Here is a 20,537-nt window from a genome sequence, read left to right as displayed (position 1 = left end):
GGGTGTGTTTCATTAGTAAGCACTGCTGTGAATTGTTTTTCCAATGAAAATATGAATTTGGATAAATGGATATTTGGTAGTTGAGGGGATGGTACGGAATACCGATAATTCTCCAGCTACCTTAAGGGTTGTTTATACTGGCTCCAATACTTGAGAAAGCTTTCAACTGTCATTTGCTTTATTGCCTAATATTTTAAACTATACATTTACCTGTATCTCTGTGCTGAGACAGTTTAAAGGCGGTCAATTTTGTGTTCCCTCAAGCATTAAGACATTTTTTGCTATCTCTTGACACGTCCAAACAGACTATTTCCTACTGACTCCCAGAAGAACTTCCGCAGTTGCTGACCTGAGTTGGCTATTCAGGATGTTGGCCTGAAGCAATTGAAAGGGGAAGAGAATGGATCCTTGTGGCAGTAGAAAACTTGATGCCCCGGCAGTAATTAACCAATTTTTCCCAAAAATAGTACCCTTTTCCCCTCACAAGAAAGTATTATATTTATTGTGAGGGTAAAAGTGCCAATTGATATGCAATTTAAACTTACCTTTAATCTGCATGGCAGAATTATACAGACATTGTATAATTTCGTTTGTAAGACTTGTGGCTTTATTGGGGAGGATTAATGCTTGTGTGATTTTGAGAGGGAGCTGAAATCAAATTCATATGCAAGAAAATAGTCCAAAAAATAATACAAGTGGTCATCTATGATTCTGTTCAGAGCTTGACCGAACCTAGTTCAGAATTCATCTCAGGTAGACTAATACACCATTTATAAATTTTGTCGAAATTTTTAAATTGGAAAATAATTTTTTCAGCTATTTTCAAATTTTATCGTTCTGTGCCACCAGGGAATCATTTGCACATGATTGTGAGAGTTAAAAATAAAACACTACAAAATCACCAGATTAAGGTGCAGTGTGCCACTCACAAAAAAAATTGTTTGTGAAGGCAAAAAACTAGTTCAAATTTTAAAAAAATGTAATCATGTTGTGGGAATTTAGTTATTAAATACTTCTCCAATCACATTTGTTTCAGCTGAATGAATAGTTGATATAGTCATCAGAGTAATATGTTTTCTAAAAAATATTATACGCACAATTATAAAATGATTTGTTCTCAATTCAAATTCCAGACCAGCTAAGGTAGGCAAAAGCCAATGTTCCCAGATATAATTTTTTTTAGTAGTAAATAAGGAACTTAATGTAATTAAAACGTTAGCAGTAAACAATGGTTATTCAGAAGATCTAATAAATAAACTTTACCGGAATAAACTTACAAAAATAGCCTTAAGCCACATTTACAACCCCGAACATGTAAAAGATCCCACTGCCAAATGGCGGAGAATACTATATCTTGGGACTATTTCTCAAAAAGTAATTAAAAGTTTTCCTAAAGAAAAAATTAAATGTGCCTTTTACAGTGGTTCATGCCTTAAGAACCTGATCTCTCACACTAAAGACAAAGTTCCCAAAAACGAGAGGAGTGGAGTGTATGAGTTAAAGTGCTCAGATTGTAGCACAAAGTATATTGGGCAAACAGGATGGAAATTTAAAGAAAGGATTAAAGAACACCAAACATGTGTAAAAAAATAAGAACATAACATCCCTCTTTGCAAAGCACCTCATCGAAAGTGACCACAAAAGTGACTTTGTGACAAAAATTATTCATTTTGAAGAAAAAGGTCAAAGGCTCGATGCTTTGGAGCAGTTAGAAATTTTGAAATGTGTCCGTTGGAAAGATGATCTTGCCAACGAAATTTTGTATCCCTCCCACTCCCCACTCTTAGACCTACCACTCTTCTAAATCAAAAATGTAATTCTCTTTTCTTCCCAGCTACATTGTAACCTTTTTACCCCTCCAACCTCCCTCTCTGACCAACCCCCCCCCTCCTATGATCAGAAGGTATATATAGCCAGCATGCTTCTATGAGGACCACCTGATGATGACGTTCAACGTCGAAACCTGGGTCGTGTTTTTAAATAAAGTGTGTGGAATTACAAAGTCAATTATTTCATTAAATTCCCAGATATGACCATATTTTAGGTTTTATTAAGAAAGCTATCTACTGAGACATCATGCATCAAAAGTAAAAATAACCTATGGATGACCTTAAATCATTACACCAAAATGGAGTATCACTAACTTAGTCTACCCCTGAAACATTATATTTAGGGGCAAAACTTAGTGGAAGTTTTCGAATAGCAACAAAGGGATATTTTGTACACTAGGTAATAAAAAACGATACATTTAAATGAATCTTAAGTAGGGATTCCCAACTTTTATGAAAGAATTCTCATCCTTGGCTTTTATCACTTCAAACCTTCATTTCCACCCAATTACTCCTCGCAAAAATTGTAGATCCACATATTTACCATTATTTCCAGGGAGGCCATAAAAATCTAAATTGAAAATTCCACATTTCCTGATTAATTCCAAGAAACTGCGGGAGATGCCTAGAAAGCAACTTTTTAAGGTGCCATCCCCTAAAGGTACATTACAATGAACAATTTGAGAGTGTAAAAATCATCATCCCTGTCAAGGCGAATGATTTTTACACTCAAGAAATTGTTTCCAGATTTAATTTCTGAAATTTTCATTTGCATTATGGGTGGATAAGACCATGAGATCATTATTAAAATGTGGTCAGTTAAAAGTCTAGATTCTCCTGGGAACCAAATTTTTCACAAAAATAAGCTAACATTCCTTTTAAATAGAGACAAGTGCCCTCCAATGGTGCTGATAAGGAACACTGGCATTGCCTTTCGTATTCCAGTCAGCCATGGCACTTTGCACTGCGATTATTATTCCAATGGCGTGGGTAGCTTGCTCAATGATAGTACTGCAATTGCAGCTTATTTGCAGGTAAATAAGCAAATGCATATTCAAGGGACATTGAATGATGGCCAAATGGGAATAATATTAGCTAAACAGGCTGTTAATTCTAATGGCTGTGAAGTTGAGAAAAATGAGGAGTCAGACTAGGGAAAGGAGAGGACTTGAAAAGTAATAGTAACTCATGGAAGTCAATAGCCCTCTGAAGCATCTCTTCTTGATAATAGGCAGGCATAGGACCAGCGAGATGTTGGTGGCACTTACATCAGAGCAGCACAAGATATTGGGAGGTCACCAGGCCAGATCTGTAGTGAATGGAAGGTAAGGGTAGACTTAGAGGGGCTAGGGGTGTTTAAGGAAAGATTTAAAGAAAGGAAAAGTAGAGAGAAAAAGAGAAATGTCCAACATCACTTCAATGGTAAGACCAGCACCACTGGGAAAATTATGATTAAGTAATGATTGCTTTACAGATTGAGGGAAAGTAAGGTGGTAAAAGGAAGGCAAGAGTCGGTTCATTTTGTAAGGATGATTGGCAGAGGGGTCCAGATGTGAAATTAAACTATTGTTAGATCTCCAGGTGATAATGAATTCATTCAGGCCAAGAAGATGGCCAGTGGGACTTTTTGAGATTTAAGTCAGAGGAGGAGAGGTTGCTTCCTATTATATGTGTGATAGTGCAGGAATTACACAGACCTAATGTACGTGCTCGTATTTTGAGCCATGCATTTTTTGAAACTGATGATGAATATACTACTCACATGGGAAGGCAGGTTATTTAATTTGGAGCATGGGTATGGAGCAAATACATGTTGTATCCAAACAAAAATTTCAGAACATTAGCATAACTTTCCAGGTCCATGGCCACCCGGAATTTCCATGCGTGGCTATTAAATTTTCTCCATCTCACGTTGTTTCGAATATCTGAAATCCACTTTCGATTTTGGTTGAAAATTTCTTCCTAGTTCCAGATTTATGTCCACAAGAGTGACAGATCAATGTCCCAGGCACAAGTGAAGACAAAGTACAGCAATCAACCCAAAGGTTGGGTTTGATCAGCAAGGTGGGACTCACCCTGCATGAAGCTATAGAACATGAGAAATACACACATGACAAGTGAGGGGTGTCATTTCCTTGCCCCATTGTAACCATTCAGTTTCCAATGAAGTTCTAGTAACTAGAAAATTACATGGCTAGGATTTTAAATGGGGTAATTCAAATGCATCTACCATGAATTGAACCTAGTAATCTACAGTCAGCATACCAATGCTCGACCCAGTTAGTGCATTGCGAGGGCCAGAAAGTAAACACCCAAAAAGGGGAAAGAATATAGGTTAAGAATAAAGAGGGCAGAGAAAATGGTATTCAATGAGTAAAAATGATACGAGATTAACCATAGGGAGTAAAGGTGCAATCGTTAAGTACAAACACAAAAATATGCGCTAGTGTTTGACTGAATTTCCTGCATAATTGAATTAGATATTCAGCACTGAGAGAATATATTGAAAATGTCAATATGAATACTGAAAACAATGTCACAATCACAAAATGCTGATCTGTTGTCTTACTTATTTATTATGAACACAACTTATTATGATTTAAGGGTAAATTAATGTCCATTCTCACAATATAACTCTTGAATTAAGCCAATTTATTTCATCTGGGGATTACTGAAAATTCAAATCAAAATATCTGAACGAATTTAACTTATAAAATTTCATAGCCAGAAAAATTCTCCCAACATTACATAAAAGCAAAAATTAAGATCACTCAAAATTGACCTTTTTCACCACCTATCCAAATATTTCGATCTGGACCAGAAATAAGTGTCATGTATTTAACAAAGGTATCAATAATTCATTAAAAATATGTAATGCCTAGTATTGGAAATTAAGTATCCATTTCATAAACTTAGTCAAGAAAAGAGCAGCACAAATAGGTAAACACCTGGCAAGTTGAAGATTTTTCAATTCCATGCATTCTTAGACAAAATTTGTTTTCCTAATGGATACGAAATTTAATATCCAAAAATTTTCAGTTAAGAAGGGTTGCTAATATTTGATACCTCATTTTGATTTGGTTGAAAATAAATACAGTGGACAATTGATCTAGCATTGAACAATTACACTGTTGATATGGATAAGAAAACACAAGTACTTTCATCATCATTCAAGTTTACTGATCATATTAACTGGAGGAATATTCCATCCAATTTTCAAGAAAAAGCTCTCGATCTTTCATTTCTACTTTAGGGTCACCCCTCTCCACCATAACCTTTTCTGAAGTTCAAGTTCATTAGTTTTCAACTGACCTATACATTCATATCTCTGCTGTTGATATTTTAATTCAGATGATTTTCTTTCTTTGACATGATAACTGAACTACTGCTCTTTATGGCTAAGCTCAATAATTTCCAGAGAAATATATTTACAGTTAAATAAACACCAGCACATAGTTTATGCTTATTTAACAAGTAAATTCTTCTAAGTCCTAAAAATAAATGTTCTCCAGACCCGACATGCATATACATGCGGAAAAGCATTATTTGAATCATTGCTACTAACTTCCAAAATGAAAATAACAAAATACTGCATCTCAGCTAGGTTTTGTTAACTCCCCTAGTTGTTGATGCACACATGCAAAATTAACAGAACAATACTTCAAGACCAAATATTCTTGCTTCATATTAAAAAAAGGGTTGTGTCAGGACAGTATAATCTCCAGATTAACAGTCTAAAAGTGATTTTATAAGTCATCTCAGATTAAATAAAATTATATTTTTACAGGGTCAAAGTAATTATGAACAAACTTTTCACCATCTGGTAACTTTTACATAAAATCTAGAATTACATCATGTACATTTCTAATTGATAATAATTTTATATACATGTTTATTTACAAAGTCAACACTGCAGTAGTTCAAATCATAATCAATTTTTCAAAATTTCTGCACAACTATGTAAAACAATCCACTTTACATTCCTATGTAGCAAAAAATAAATTAAAATTCCCAGTAATAATCACTGCCCCCTTGTAATTATTATACTTATGCACGAGTGAACTATTGCTGATTTCATCATAAAAATTTCATAGGGTTGGGTGGCTCATACAAACTTCAAATTATTTTACTAAGCCCCTTTCTGTATTAATAATGGTAACTAGAAAATACATCTTCTATAAGTACTATGAGGTCCATCATATCATCCTGGTAAATGACAGTAATGCAGACAGATCCCATCAAAACTGCAATATTCTCTTCACAATCATGGTGGTTTTTTATGAATATCATATATAATATAGTGCAAAAGCTTCAGAGGATATATCTGAACCACCAGAAACACTGGATGAACCATTGTGAAGCTAACCGGAACCATTTATCATGGTTCGCAACATACTATGGACTGAAATGAAATCTTTCTATGGGGATAAGCAAGGCCTCCATGACCAAGTTAGGGGTGGACAATTTTAGAATACAGCATTGACTTTTTCCTAATGTAATAAAAGATAACCATGACACCCATTCTATTGCTTCTTTTACAGCCAAAAAAGGTGAATTATATGGCTAATTACTGATTGTTGACTTGGAATAATTACAAGTGAAATTATACAAAAATATTTCCAGGCAATTTTAAACGTCAATTCCAATGAATATTCGGAATAGAAACGAGCAAAGAGGCACAACTTATCAATAGGTGAAAACTAGAAGTAAAATTTTCAAGTAAGGTATACTTAAATATGACACAAAAGATACATTACTCTTTCCATGAAACATTTCATCCAACATATACCTCCTTTATTAACTTCAAAGAAACTGGTATAATTACACAGATTCAACCAACATGTCTCCAACAGCTAAGAAGCTCTATACAGCTCCTTAGTAAAATATAATAGCAGAAACATTCCCAGAACATTGCAAAAAGGAGTCTAATACCTCACAACATGGGGCCTCAAAATTGAAAAGGAATACTTTTTAGCCAAAATGCATATTGGCAAATATAATTGGAAATGCAATTTTTCATTCAAAAAAATTATAAATACAATTTAGTAAAAATGCAATCATGCAAAAAGGATAAATGCACAAGTGCCTCTCCCGTAAACCGACAAAATTTAAATACTTATATAACACACCAATGAAAACCAAGGTTGGAAGAAAATTAACACCACCACACAACCAGCATTTTGCTGCCATAAAAATGCCACCTGATGCCAGCTATTAATTATTTATGTGCAAGAGACACATTGGGTGGCATTCCCTATGATGGATATTTTATATCCACTAAAAATATTTTAGGTATCATGGCTAAGAACTTGGCATAAAGGCTTCCATGGTGCAGCTGTATACTAGGTACCATTACTGATTTAGTTTTAAGTTAAAAATCAAGTAATGATATTTAGTTCTAACATAAACAACAAGTTATTCACTAGTACAATGCTGCTTATGATAGAAATTTCACCATGGACAACTATAGTGTGAAACCAATTACAATTAAATTAAGGCCTTGGTAAGATTTTAAGGGTTGACATCAATGGACACTGATGACAATAGCACTAAACCAGTGATAATTTATTGCTAGAATATTATCCAGCAAAGCATTATCACCTTGCAACAACCATTTCATCATTCCCAAATAAACCCACAGTATAGTATGGGTGACTTGCCCCGTTAGGTAATTAAAGCAAAATACACCCTTCCTTCAATGACCATGGGTTTACCAATCTTGTCCTTGCCTTAACATGATATATATATATATATATTTATATACATAGATATTTAATTATAACTATACTTCCCAACATCAGGGCATTTCCCTGGCACATCCACAGTTCTGACCAAGAAACGTAATTCAAGCATCCTATGACTTGGTTGTCATCTTGACTTGCTCGTGAAGAATGTTATTTTAACTTGCTCACTATTACTTTGGTGTCATACTGACATAAGGCATTCTTTCTGCATTCTGCAAGGTGTATAGCTGTATATTATTAACATTAGCACACACAAACGGTTACAGTTATCTCGAAAATATCATACATTTTGTACTTTTTTGAATTTGTAGTTAATAATTTATGCAATTAAAAATAAACTATGGCTTCTTGCATGCAATGATTTAGAAGTAGTCAAGAATCTCAGAAGGCAAGAAGTATGTGAATTGGCTTGGATGGAAAGTGGAAGTCTTTGATAGACCTGCACACACAATATTGTATGCACAAAGATAGTTTGATAGGGGTGAATGAGGCCACCATTAAAAGAAACATAAAAATCAGTGTGCAATGAAAATGTAACAATTAGAAAAGAGGCTAAATAGTGAAACATAAAGAGAGCATTTATTCTTTGGACGAGTGAAAAAACAAAAAATTAAACATTGATGAAAACTATTAAAAAATTCACAAGAGGAAATTTTGGTGTTCATTAAAACAACCACCACGTGTCAAGGTAGGGTGTTAACAGTGATAGAAAAATATGCAATAACGGCTAGTTTGAAAATTTTAACAAGCAATAGTCCTCATTACTCAAGAGTTTTCCAGTAAAGCACCCTTGGCCAAACATGTGATTGCAGGAGAGCATTCCGATATCTTGAAGTCATTTAATGAAAAGAGTATGGGCACTTGCGGAAACAAAAATAGAGTATCAATGCAACAAGAGGCTTTTAGAAAACAATGCCAAACCCAATAACTCTCAAAGAAAAATAATCATGTTACTGCACTTGTAATATGTACATGCTACACAAAGTAACAAATGAGCAATGCAAGTGATCAATAATGATACTGCAGACCATAGAATTTAGCCCACAATTTCCTAATTAGGTAATTTATTTTCATGATTTCACTAAATTATGGGATTCTCAGGAATCTAACCCATGGAAGGGTGCACATAACATGTTTTAACCAACTGACGAGGGCAATGGTTCAGATTTTGAAGTTGAAAATATTCCATTGAGTCCACGATAAGATTTTTTTGATTGCCATAAAAATCAACTTTGGCAACGTCACTTTTTTTTAAAAACAATCAACAGTCAAGTTAAAATTAACTCCATCAGCAAGCATGAGATAATTTGTACATCTTTAAAAATCACCAAATTTTATTCAATATCAAATTGAAACACTGACTTCGTAACATAAAGATACCAATTTTCAAAATACAATAATGCAGTAATAATTAAAATCAGGAAGAATGTTAAATGAAACTATAACAGTCCGTTTAATATTGCCTTAGTTGCTCTTGACATGTGCTCCTGCACAAAAGAGCACTACACATGGAAATTAAATAACATACTAGTTCTTTATTACCCAAATTAATAATACAGTTTTCCAAGTACTTAATATGTAAATCAAATGCCAAAATTGTTAACTAAAACACCAATTATTTGCCCCAAAACAAAAGTAAGTACATTTACAATTACTAATTGATTAAGAACACTCTTGGTTAGAAATTTAAGATTATTACTTCCAAGTTAGCAGTATGTGCTCAGTGCAGCCATGTCGTTCATTTGAGTAAATCATCCAGCATAACGAACAATATCATGCTATTAATACCAAGCATGAGTAGTGATTCACTTGCTACTTCCTCAAAAGGTTTTTATTGTGATTGAAAAATACAAGTAAATTAGATGTAGCTAATTTTAGATTAGTAGGATTAATTTAAGACAGATTTTACCCATCCTATAAAAATCAAAAGAGGAATAGATTTTACACGCACTTCATGTAATCAAATGAGATTGGGTATTTCAACCAGCAAAGCTCAACTAACTTAGAGTTCTAGTTTTTTTTAACTGACTTCCAAAGAGTCTATGATACTCTCACTGCGGTCAAGGAGTCGAAATGTTCTCACTCCATAGCCACTATAACTTTTTAGTTCAGTATTTGATACCTATAATATGCTAGAAATGGTTACAATAATTCTGAATTAATGTCAAACTTTACTACTATTGAGGTAAGGGACCCCCCTGGAGCATAGTATTTAGTACTAGACTATTTATGGTTATAGAAAGCACATACATATAATAAAAAATGATCCCAAAATTGAGAAAGTGTTGCCATTTTGAGTTGAAGTGCTCTAGATAAGGAAAAATTTTATGCCCCATTTATTTTTTAAGCCCATTTCAACCAGCAAGTAAGAAAAACAGTCTCAGAATTAGACCTCATAACAGTATTTAAAGCATTCTCGTGGTCTTACTTCCACCTCCACGCCATAATATGATTTTAATGATTATAGCCTTATTATAGCTTATGAACCATGCATGGAAATCAATTTGTACACACTGAGCCACTTTCATCAAGCATTCCTCACAGAAAGATTATTTTGTAAGCAAGCATTGGAAAAACATACTACAAAGTACATGTCAATCGACTAGCACCAACTGTGATTTTAAATGTAACCTCAGACCACACAGCAGATGATATTCTGCTAAGTTTAACATTAATATTTTAAATTTATACAAAGTACACTTTCATAAAAAGTAAGTTAGAAATTCATCAGCTGATGTTGAGTGCTTTTAAGTACCTAAAGAGCTTATTGTTGCATTAACTATACATAACAAAAAAATAATTTCAGTTCCAGTCATTAATATTTTCCTGATAATGACTGGAATCTTTTAACTTCATTCATTGATAACAATATTTTTCTATACAATATGAATGACTTTCAAAAACTAAGAGATGAATAATAATTTACAATCATTTTCATTCCACGCCAGCAAAAAAAGACACTTCAGACCAAGTTGTCCCACATGCAGCATCCACCTTAATTTTGAGAAATTCATGAAAACGATTTTAAACAAGTTCTTTTAACTTCACTTGCTAATGATTTTATATGATTCATACATTTAAAGTTTTAACAAGGATATAAACAGGATTGTGAAAGTGCAATTTTCTCGAATCTATATACACAACACTCCGGGCAACATCCATTACGTCACTTGGCAACTGCACACACTTTGATTTCAAACCAGCACTCGTTAAAATGCAAGCACCTTGAAGACCAGACACACTTCAGTTTCTTCCACCACTGCCCTATTATTATTATTCACACTTCTGGCTTCCCAAATGGCTTGTTGACATGTAAACAACTTTCACTCAAGGTGATCTTTTAAAATGGTAACAAAACAAAATGGTCAACAAAATTGTTGTTAACTTATGAATCATTTTTACTTTCTCTGTCTTACATCAGAGTCTTTGCCATGGTCTGGGGTGTTTTTCCTAGATGAGAGTAAGAAGTATTTGCAATTTAGATTTTAACTTGGTATTTTTCAACTCTAAAACACACTACCATTAATCAAAAACTTACTGTTCAGGGCTCTGGTCTGTATCACTTTCTTCCAATTCAGCTTTATTGTGTTTTTTCTCATATATTAAGATGATGGAACAAAGTACAAAGACCTCAGCACAGATACCCAGGAAAGGCCATAGAGCTGCCAACTTATCTATAAACAAAATTAATGAATAAAAATATCAGCAAAACAAACCCAGTGTACAGAAACATCAATAATTCTAAGCCACAGGTTGAATCCACAAAAATATTTTAAAACATAGTTTAACATGAAAAAAGAACATATTAAGGACAGAAAATATATTTTAAAAAGTGTAAGTTTTCCTTACCTTCCACTTACATGCATATACTTATTTTTTTAGAGTAAAAAAAAGCCTTTGCATAGACCTATGACGCACGCAAATTAATGTTAACTGGGCACCATAACATTATTAATATGAAACAGGTACCAATTGGGCTGAATAATACAAAGGATTTCACTTCAATGAATATCTCCCACAATTATAGGCACATGATGGTAACAAGGGCATATGTACATATATTACCAAATATACTTCCACTATCATTTCAATTCTACGATTTGTAAAGATCACACCTATCACAGGCTGCAACATACCACCCTTCAACATTCGAGAATCTACATTTTGTCAATCAATTGAAATTTAGTAGGAACACAAAATGCAAAACTGCAACATAGTCAACATTTATTAGATTCTACATAAAGGCAAATTTTACACTATTTCTGATTGTAACAAATTACAACACGTTTATAGCTTGGAATTAATGATTTTTCATCCAAAAATAGGCTGGCATATTTTTGGGTATTAAGTACCAGTCCAATAAACTGCAATATATAAGCTTGACAATGAAAGCTACAAAACAAAATGGATTATAAGAACAAATTCCCTAAACATGATCTAGCCTGAACAAACGCTCGCAGGCAATTGGTGCTTGGCGTATATTGAGGGTCAGACCCCCCACAGCCAAGCCCAGGCAATGTAAGCATGCTGCGACGCTCAATCACGTCCGGAAAAAATTGTTCCTGGTATTTTTTAAATAAACCTTTTACACATAATCAAAATGTAATGGAAATGCTCTGTGGATAATCCCACAAAAGTTGTCATATATTTACATCAATGACTGAATTTAAGTAAATACTTGATATTCAAGCCTGAATGTTCATTTATGGCATTAAAAATAAATAATTAGTGAATTTTCCAGAAAATATTCATAATCCTTAACAGTCTACACCTGTGCATCATGAACTTGTCAAATTAATAGTCCATTATTGTCCCAGAATTCAAATTGCAATTAAACTATAAATGACAGGCTTTTATTTAATACGCTGATGCTGTTATTATAAGTATAGAATTTTGCTTTGCTATGTTTTCAATAGGCTTTCCATTAAATTCATTTGTTTCCAAAGCACTTTTACCAGACAAACTTGTTTATCTCCAAATTTTGCTTCCAAGATTACTTTCTAATCAGCCGCAACCTTAAAGATGATGGCTCATTGTACTGCAAGATGTTTTTACTTTCAGGTTACTGAAAATTGTGACACTGGTTTTATTGAGGAGGGGAAGACATTTGGTTTTCTGTAGGCATGATGGAACTAGTCATTTACAGGTTTCACATGGCTAATTCAGAAAGCAAGTAAAATTGGAGTATTCACAAATCCCTTAAAGGTGTTTGGCTGGTCTAACACAAAAACTCTTCTGTAAATGGTTGTAAATTTGTGATGTATTTTTTTAAATAATTGTATTACAAAGTTAAATTGGATTTTCTTGAACTTTGGGTATCTAATTTATCCTGTGGAGTTGTTATAAGTAATTGGCAATCAACAGTACCCAAGATTTCAGAGGGGGGAAAATCTTCAATGGGCTGACAAATGCCAAAACCGCCAATAATCCACACAAATTCTGACCCCATAGAGTCTGGATTAGTGAGGACCATATTAAATAGTCAACCACGCAAGGTTTGGATGGACACAGACTTAGACAGCTATGAATTTGTTTAACTCTCGTATTGAAATAACCTGACAACCGATATTACCATAAACCCTTCATTAATTCCGCATACTTTCTCCAGCCCTTCATTTTGTCAAACATTCCCATTCTTTTTCAGCCTCTTCCTTGCTAGCCTAAAGGCCTCCCTTACATCACATTTTTCAACATTTAATTGCCAACCCAGATAATCCGTATTAGACTTTCCTGTCTCCTTTGGGTTCCACCCTACAATTCCCTCTTTTCCCTCAAACATACCTAGTACTTCTTCATTTGTTTTCCTTATTGACCATTACACCATCTCCACATCCACAGTTCAAAACCCTCCAATCTATGCCAATCAAAGTGTTTCAATGTCTATATTCCTGCACTGTACAAAACAATTCCCATTATCAAAGTTTGAATGAGTCTTTTCTTATCACCCTTACTCAGCCTCATTGGCATCAATTCCTTAGGCCTTGCAAAATCTTTGTTGCCCAGCTCTTTCTTCATCTTAAGGGACACGATAGTCCATGGGTAGAATGTTGCAGTACTGGCCAGAGGGCCTCGGTTCAATTCCTGGGCACTCTCAGCTTCACCCAAGCTGTGTGACTTTTCCGGTACCAGGACATCTTTGGGAAACTATAGTTGCCAGAGGAAAAGGATCTGCTGTCCCCCACCACCCTAATGTGTGAATTTCACACACTGTTGGGCTTAGTATTGGCTGAACTCTACCATCACCAATTTAACCAACCTTAGGGTTGATTACTGTGTCGATAGTTATTCTTAATCTTAAGCCCCTACTACTATGACCATTTTGGTCCAAAAAACTTCCACCCGTTCTAGTTTAATAACTCCTATTTAAACATTTAATTTAGCCTTTCTCTTGTCCGTAAACCTCATAACCCTTGTTTGGTTTATATGCATCTACATCCTGTTATCTTCTACTTCTACATCTATATTCTGATACTGATGCAGGGTATTCAGAGACTATTTTTAAGCCTCTTTTGAATTTTTCCTAGTAACTTTCCTTCTTTTCTTAGCATTTTTAAAACTAAAATCAAATTAATTACCCTTCAATAATAGGAATACAGGTCAGGATTAGTAATGGAAAAGGACCATATTCAGAAAAATATTGTAACACAATCAGCATTAAAGCTGTATAAGCTACTCTTAGAAAGAAGGCAGTGAACATATTTTGCATGTGACCCAGAAAATATGTAAATGTTATCCTGAATTTATAGTGAATTAATATCAATTTTAAGATAGAATATTTAAATGAGTTTATGATAATGGTTTAAAGAATAAAATCTAGCCTTAAACTAAACTAACTGCTCAACCTCATATTATTGGGAATTGATGAGCACACGGCCTAGGCAACATAATATGAAAATTTAAGTGATTCTTTTCTTCTATCAAACAATTCCAGGACAAACTGCAGAACAATGGAAAAAATCTTGTGAGATCAAGGTAGAACATGCTTTATTGCATGCTATTTCTGAAGATGAATCACGGGCCAAAAATAAATACAAAATCTCGATAGCGTATTTCAAGCCCTAGAAAACGAAAACTAACTTCAATCATAGAAAGGTCTCATCAAAGCGAGTTACAAAAACTAACTTCAATCATAGAAAGGTCTCATCAAAGCGAGTTTTAATGGATGTCATGTGGGTTCTTCAATAAGTCCTTAGAAAATCCAAGAGATGGCGCTCATATTATCGAAAAAAGCTTTTCTCCAAAACTTCCTCATTTGAAGGTATACAGAATGTTTACATTGAAAAAGCAATTTAAAAGCATGCTTCACCAACAATTCTTATTGATAGGCAACCAGTTGGATGGCAGTGGGATACTATCTATTTTAATAATTAAAATGATTAATATTATTAGGTGCCATCAATAATCAGTCTTTGGCCACCTTAATCTAGAGTTCAAAGAGATAAAAAAAATGTGCACACCTTAATCTTTATTTGAAACAAAATGGAGAATGAAAGTCAACTGGAGTTACAGCATGAGTCTGTTAATTTACTTACCTTTAACCCTAACGTAGGTACTAGTTTCTGTAGAGTTGGCAACATTCTGAGCAAAGCATGTGTACAATCCTCGGTCATCCATTATAACTTCATCAATGCTAAGAATAGCATTTGGTACGCCATTGCCTTCCATCAGCTTGTAACGTCCAGAAGTTTCATTTATTGAAATATTTCCTTTAAGAATATAAAGTTTCAGAGTTAAATTTTAAATGCTGTTAACACAAAAAATTAAGCTGAAATAATCTAGTAGTATAGTATTTAACATACTGACTAAAAAAACTACTTTATAATTATGTGAATTCAGGAAACCTGCCATTGCTGCCCACCCGATTTTCAGCTAGTATCTGTAATTGTCATTATGAAAAAAGGTTTCAAAATAGACAATTTATTTGTTTTTTGATTCATCCAACAACTTCTCTAATGTAGTAGCATACTACTTACTTCAAATTTTCATCATAACTTGAAATTATAATTCTGCTGCAATGCTGAACAATATTGACATTGAAATTTAGGATGTCCAACATCCAACCATCAATATCTCTGATTTTCTGGGATTTTTAATAAGACAACAAATGAAACAAATTTTACTTAAAAAAGAAATCACTTATGTACATAACTTATCATAATTGAGAGTTAATTGGCTTTATCAATCAACAAAAACCTTCAAAATCTCTCTCACCAAGAAAAATATAACTTATAGGTAACCAGGAAGCTGAAGAGGAAAATTATGGACTTTCCCTTCCGAAGACAATCACTACCATTCAGTTATTCAGTGATCATTTGTAAAACAAGCATAAAATATCCTCTGATGGAAATAGAAAGCCATTAACACATCTCAATGCTTATTTGTTAAGAGAAGGATTAATGATTCAATCCTAAGCATCTCAAGGAGACATGGAATATTCCTTCCCAAAATAAGCCCTAAAATATTTTCCCCGAACATTAAAAAAACGAGCTATCCCAAGGTTTCCAAGAAAGGCAATTGTCTCAAGACAACTTTTCTTTCCTGTTTGCCATATTAGCTAATTCACCTAAATATAACCTTGATGAATAATGGCAAGCAATTAAACAATAAAGCAATCAATGGTAGGCACTGGAAGAATTAAAACAGGTTTCTCAAAGTCACAAAAGACATTATATGAAGTACACAATGTATTTTTCCACTGTTCTTTATTTCCGTACGACTAGCTTCAACGCTAGGTGAAACTATTAGTACAAAAATAAAAAATACTGGAAAAATAAATTTTGTTCTTCATTTAATGAACATGAACTTTCACAAAGTTGAGCCAGTAACAATTGAATACATCACAAATAACATTTGAATTAAGTCAAAAAGCGGAGTTTTCCAACTAACTTAAATCACAATAAGAAAATTTTCTGCTAGCTCATGTCCCCCCATTCCTTCAGGGCATGGTGGTCATTCCTTTATTATCTTTATTTTCTCACCCTACAATTCTTTAATAAATGATGAACTGCAAAAAATGAGCACTAATGGAATATATCTGACAATGTACCAGTATGTGCAATTTTGCATCTTAATATGAAAATGTGAACCAATATAGAGCACAAATTTACAAAACCTCAATGCAGTATGTCCCACAAAATTTAATGATGACATCACGTTAGGTCATGCACAGTGATACCCACACACACACACATATATATATATATACATATGCTTGATAATAAGAAGCAATTGTAAAAAGTATTATTTTCCATATAATAATCTCTTATTTATAAATATATCCAGCATAAAAATAGTTATTTCAATGAAATTAACAGGCAAATTTTAAATTAACCAACTGTTCTATCATATTTTTATTTGGTTGCATTACCTTCTTGGCATCAGCACAACAGCAACCGTGTACTTGGATAGTCTATGGCATATGACTGAGGCTAACTATGATGAAATGTTGGGACCACTGCTGGGGTAAAACTTAACACCACTACTGAACAGTGGACAGAACTAAGCAAGTTTCTGATAAAATGTATACGAATACACTGTATAAACTATTTTGCCATTATAAAATCCTTTTTCAATGGGTATGGAAGGAAGAATTAAAAAAGGAGCAAACTAGGAACATTAACATGTGTTTCTTCCAACAACCAAATACACTCGTCTCCTATTAAATAATATAAAAAGAGGATAATGTAATGAAATGACAAAAAAACTTGTTGAGTAATAAGGATTTTTAACTTACCAAATTTCCATACCACCTCTGGAATTGGCTTTCCATTAACAGTACAATTCAAAATCAGCTTCTCACCTTCAACCAGATTCATTGTAGAAGGCATCCGAAGAGTGGGGCGACCTGGACACAAACATTGCATATTATATTTTTTAAAAGAATGCTTTGTTTAATTAATAAATTATACATTATCATTTTTTTAATTACCAACAACAGTAATAGTGGCATTCAAATCCACAGAGCTTGCATTAAAACTGCTGTGGTTTACTCTGCATGTATAATTTGCTATATCATCTTCACCAGGCTTTTCTATAACCAATTTACGTTCATCATCCTTTATCTGAATCCTCTTCTCCTTTTCATCAACCACAATTGGCTTGTCTTCTTTGAACCTAATAACATTATTCCAATTAATGAAACTGCTTAAGTTGCACCACATCATAACACAGCTTAGGAAACTAAAAACATACCACTTTAATGTATACTTCTGTTCTGTCCCAGTAACATTGCACTGCAAAACTAGGGGTTGTTTAGGCTCCAAAACTTTATATGTACCAAAATCATAATTAGGGGCAATATCACCTGTAACAGTAATAACATTTTTAGCAAGGTACTCCGTAGTTACGTTTTAAGCTCTTCTTCAGATTAATTAATAGTCCTAACAGCAAATGAACAGGTTAATAATTATAAATCAATGTTCACACGAGAAATTCAATAATTGATTGCCAATAAATTCTACAATATTCATAAAGCTTATTTACATTGAGATGTAAGTTAATTACGCCATATCTTGAGGCATGGTGCATAAAATATTACAAAGAGATTTACTACAGTGAAAAATAATTTTCATCTTTTCAAATTTCTAATATAACCAAGTGGGTGAAAGGTTTAGCCAGTAGTAGTGTTCAATCACTCAGCAAGGTATATTATAAATTACTCTCACCAAAACAAAAAATAGAACACTCAAAATGGTTTTTCCAAGGCACATAAGGAAAATCCTTCACACACTTTAACTCTTGAGGCTTGCACCAGCAATTGTTATTCAATGAAAGCAATTGCACTCACTACCCTATCGGTGGTAAAACTCAAATCTGTTTTTAACAAAATAATAGCGACAGGCAAGGATTATAGTAACCAATAAGGGTGGGTATTATGATTGGTGTAGCATGCTGTTGTTTCATTGACCTGGCTCGTTTTTTGCCAAACCATTGACAAATTGGAATTAACAATTAGTCAATGGTTTGTAACAAACAAAATTGTAACAAACAAAAAAACATTAGATCGAAAAATCATCTTATGGATCAACCCACATCGCTTGAAAAAAAGTCCTTTCAATTTGTTAACTGAAACCCAGGCCACCCAACCATAAATACAAATTCAAACTTAGAAGGAAATATATGATCAATTACATTGACCAACAACAGTCATAAAAGTGCTGCAAGATGCGAGAACGTTCTAATAGATACTTCTCTTTTTTCTGTAACATGAAAATATTCTGTAACATGAAACTGAACTTGCAATTTTACTCTAATATCGTTAGTCACCCATTTACATAATGCAGTGGAATTTATCACCCATAACCACCCATTCACAATAGTTTAGAGTCAGTCACAATCGTATATTGTGTTAAACAATCATAATTAAATAACTCCACTCAATATTACTTATACGCGCCAGCAGCAAAATTATTTCGGAACTACTCAGGCAAATCCGGCCATTCATGAAGTGATTCATCCCATCAACTCGCTCATTAATATTGAAACGAATTCGAAAGCCTTTGATCCACCAAGACATGGGGTACTTATAAGTATGTGGCACGGCTCACACGTCAAAAAAATAAACATTAATATTCAAAAGCCAAGCTTGAGGTTAATTGTTATGTTTAAGGATTAATTCAAAAGGAAGTTAACTTAATCACGGGCGAGTGGGTGGCTCACGAGGGCTAATCACACACGTATGACTAGAGTGCCGAGGTCTTACCACTCAGCACAAATAATTGATGGTTTGCTCCGTGCAATGAATTGCATTTATAGGTTCCTGAGTGAAACGACTGGGCACTAGGTACACTTAGCGTTGAAGTTATGACTCCGTCCACATTAGTCTGAGTTAAGCTGTAATTGTTCCGATTGTCTGGGACTATTGTGCGACCATTCAATTGCCATTTGATAAGGTCAAACATCGTAACTTTACAAGATATTTCGAAGGGGTCCCCTTCCATCACCAGAGTTTTACCTTTATATACAATTGCATCCCCTCCTATGGAAGACAGAAAATAGACCACATGCGTATTTGACTTAAGTTACGAAATTCACAAAGCGTATCCATTAAATAATTGCAAGTAACGCACTAGACTTCTTTAAAATGACAAATGCAAATATGTTCCTCAAAAAGATTTCATATGAAAATCCCTCGTTTCAAATGCAATCTACATAAACACCAATAACTTCAGAGCCACAGAACATCTTTAAGTGGATATAAATTGGGTCAACTTATTAGGATACCAAAATTTCATAACATATCATATTAGGCAATTTCTTGGACAAGAACACTTCTTTCCTCATGGATATGAAACACAATTTCATCGAATCACATCTGCATTAAAGGCACCAGTTGGTTAAAAAACAAATATATCACGGTTCAAAGCACGTCACTTAACGCTCAATAAAATAAAAATATTAATGGCATTAATTACACAGTTCATTTAAAAATCAAATGAAAGTATCCGTGTCCTACATATGAAAATCACTCGATTGTTCTGTAGACCCATGATCTTTGTGTACTAAAAACCACTATGTAAAAATCATACCTTGAGTTTTAACGATACTTCCGAGGCCTATAAATAATAAACTAACAATTACACAACTTAAATTTTCCATTTTATAGAATAGGTTCGGCTCAGGGTGAGTGTAAAAATATCAGGATGACAAACAACAAATGCACAAAGGACTGAGTGGATTCACCACCCAATCCAGACTAAGCAAGATGGCGATCACTATTAAAGTTACGTAAGAACCTGCGCGTGAGACTCACAATTTCGTTCGTCCACTTTTAATTCTTGATCGAATCAGTTGACCCCGTGAAGTTTGCCGAGCTATCATTTTGCTTTTGATATCTTTGTAACGTATATGACCTACTTAATTGGATTCCTCCTTCATTACCGGATTCACGTTCAGTGGGGAGATTACGTTATCAATCTTAGATTTGTTTGAGAAAGATTAATTATATTTCTCTTCAGCGATATCA

General features: G+C 33.8%; 1 protein-coding gene across 2 annotated transcripts; it reads right to left on the bottom strand.

The window, feature by feature from the left end:
• Positions 1-5,587: 5,587 nt before the first annotated feature.
• Bsg (immunoglobulin domain-containing protein Bsg) lies at positions 5,588-20,277 on the bottom strand. Of its 2 annotated transcripts, XM_071584554.1 has the most exons (8): positions 20,101-20,277; positions 19,275-19,550; positions 17,765-17,876; positions 17,502-17,686; positions 17,307-17,417; positions 15,106-15,279; positions 11,112-11,247; positions 5,588-11,023 (listed from the first exon to the last, which is right to left on the bottom strand). In XM_071584554.1, exons 1-8 carry the CDS (start codon positions 20,168-20,170, stop codon positions 10,972-10,974), a joined length of 1,116 nt encoding a protein of 371 aa, XP_071440655.1. In that variant the 5' UTR covers positions 20,171-20,277; the 3' UTR covers positions 5,588-10,971. The 2 variants fall into 2 exon arrangements, with proteins under 2 accessions (XP_071440655.1, XP_071440663.1); XM_071584562.1 differs by lacking the exon at positions 19,275-19,550.
• Positions 20,278-20,537: the final 260 nt, after the last annotated feature.

Source organism: Hetaerina americana, unplaced genomic scaffold (genome assembly GCF_022747635.1).
Source record: "Hetaerina americana unplaced genomic scaffold, ioHetAmer1.1.p SCAF_1, whole genome shotgun sequence".
Lineage (NCBI taxonomy): Eukaryota > Metazoa > Arthropoda > Insecta > Odonata > Calopterygidae > Hetaerina > Hetaerina americana.
Note: the sequence above shows the minus strand (reverse complement) of the source record. Positions and strands in the feature narration are given on the sequence as shown.

What these genes read in the sequence shown, in the direction of transcription:
- Bsg (XM_071584554.1), bottom strand. Translation starts at nt 20,170, where the DNA reads ATGGAAAATTTAAGTTGTGTAATTGTTAGTTTATTATTTATAGGCCTC. An exon ending in TCAATTATTTGTGCTGAGTG is followed by an intron (nt 17,877 to 19,274) that starts GTAAGACCTCGG and finishes TTACTGTTACAG; the next exon opens with GTGATATTGCCCCTAATTAT. An exon ending in CAGAAGTATACATTAAAGTG is followed by an intron (nt 17,687 to 17,764) that starts GTATGTTTTTAG and finishes TAATGTTATTAG; the next exon opens with GTTCAAAGAAGACAAGCCAA.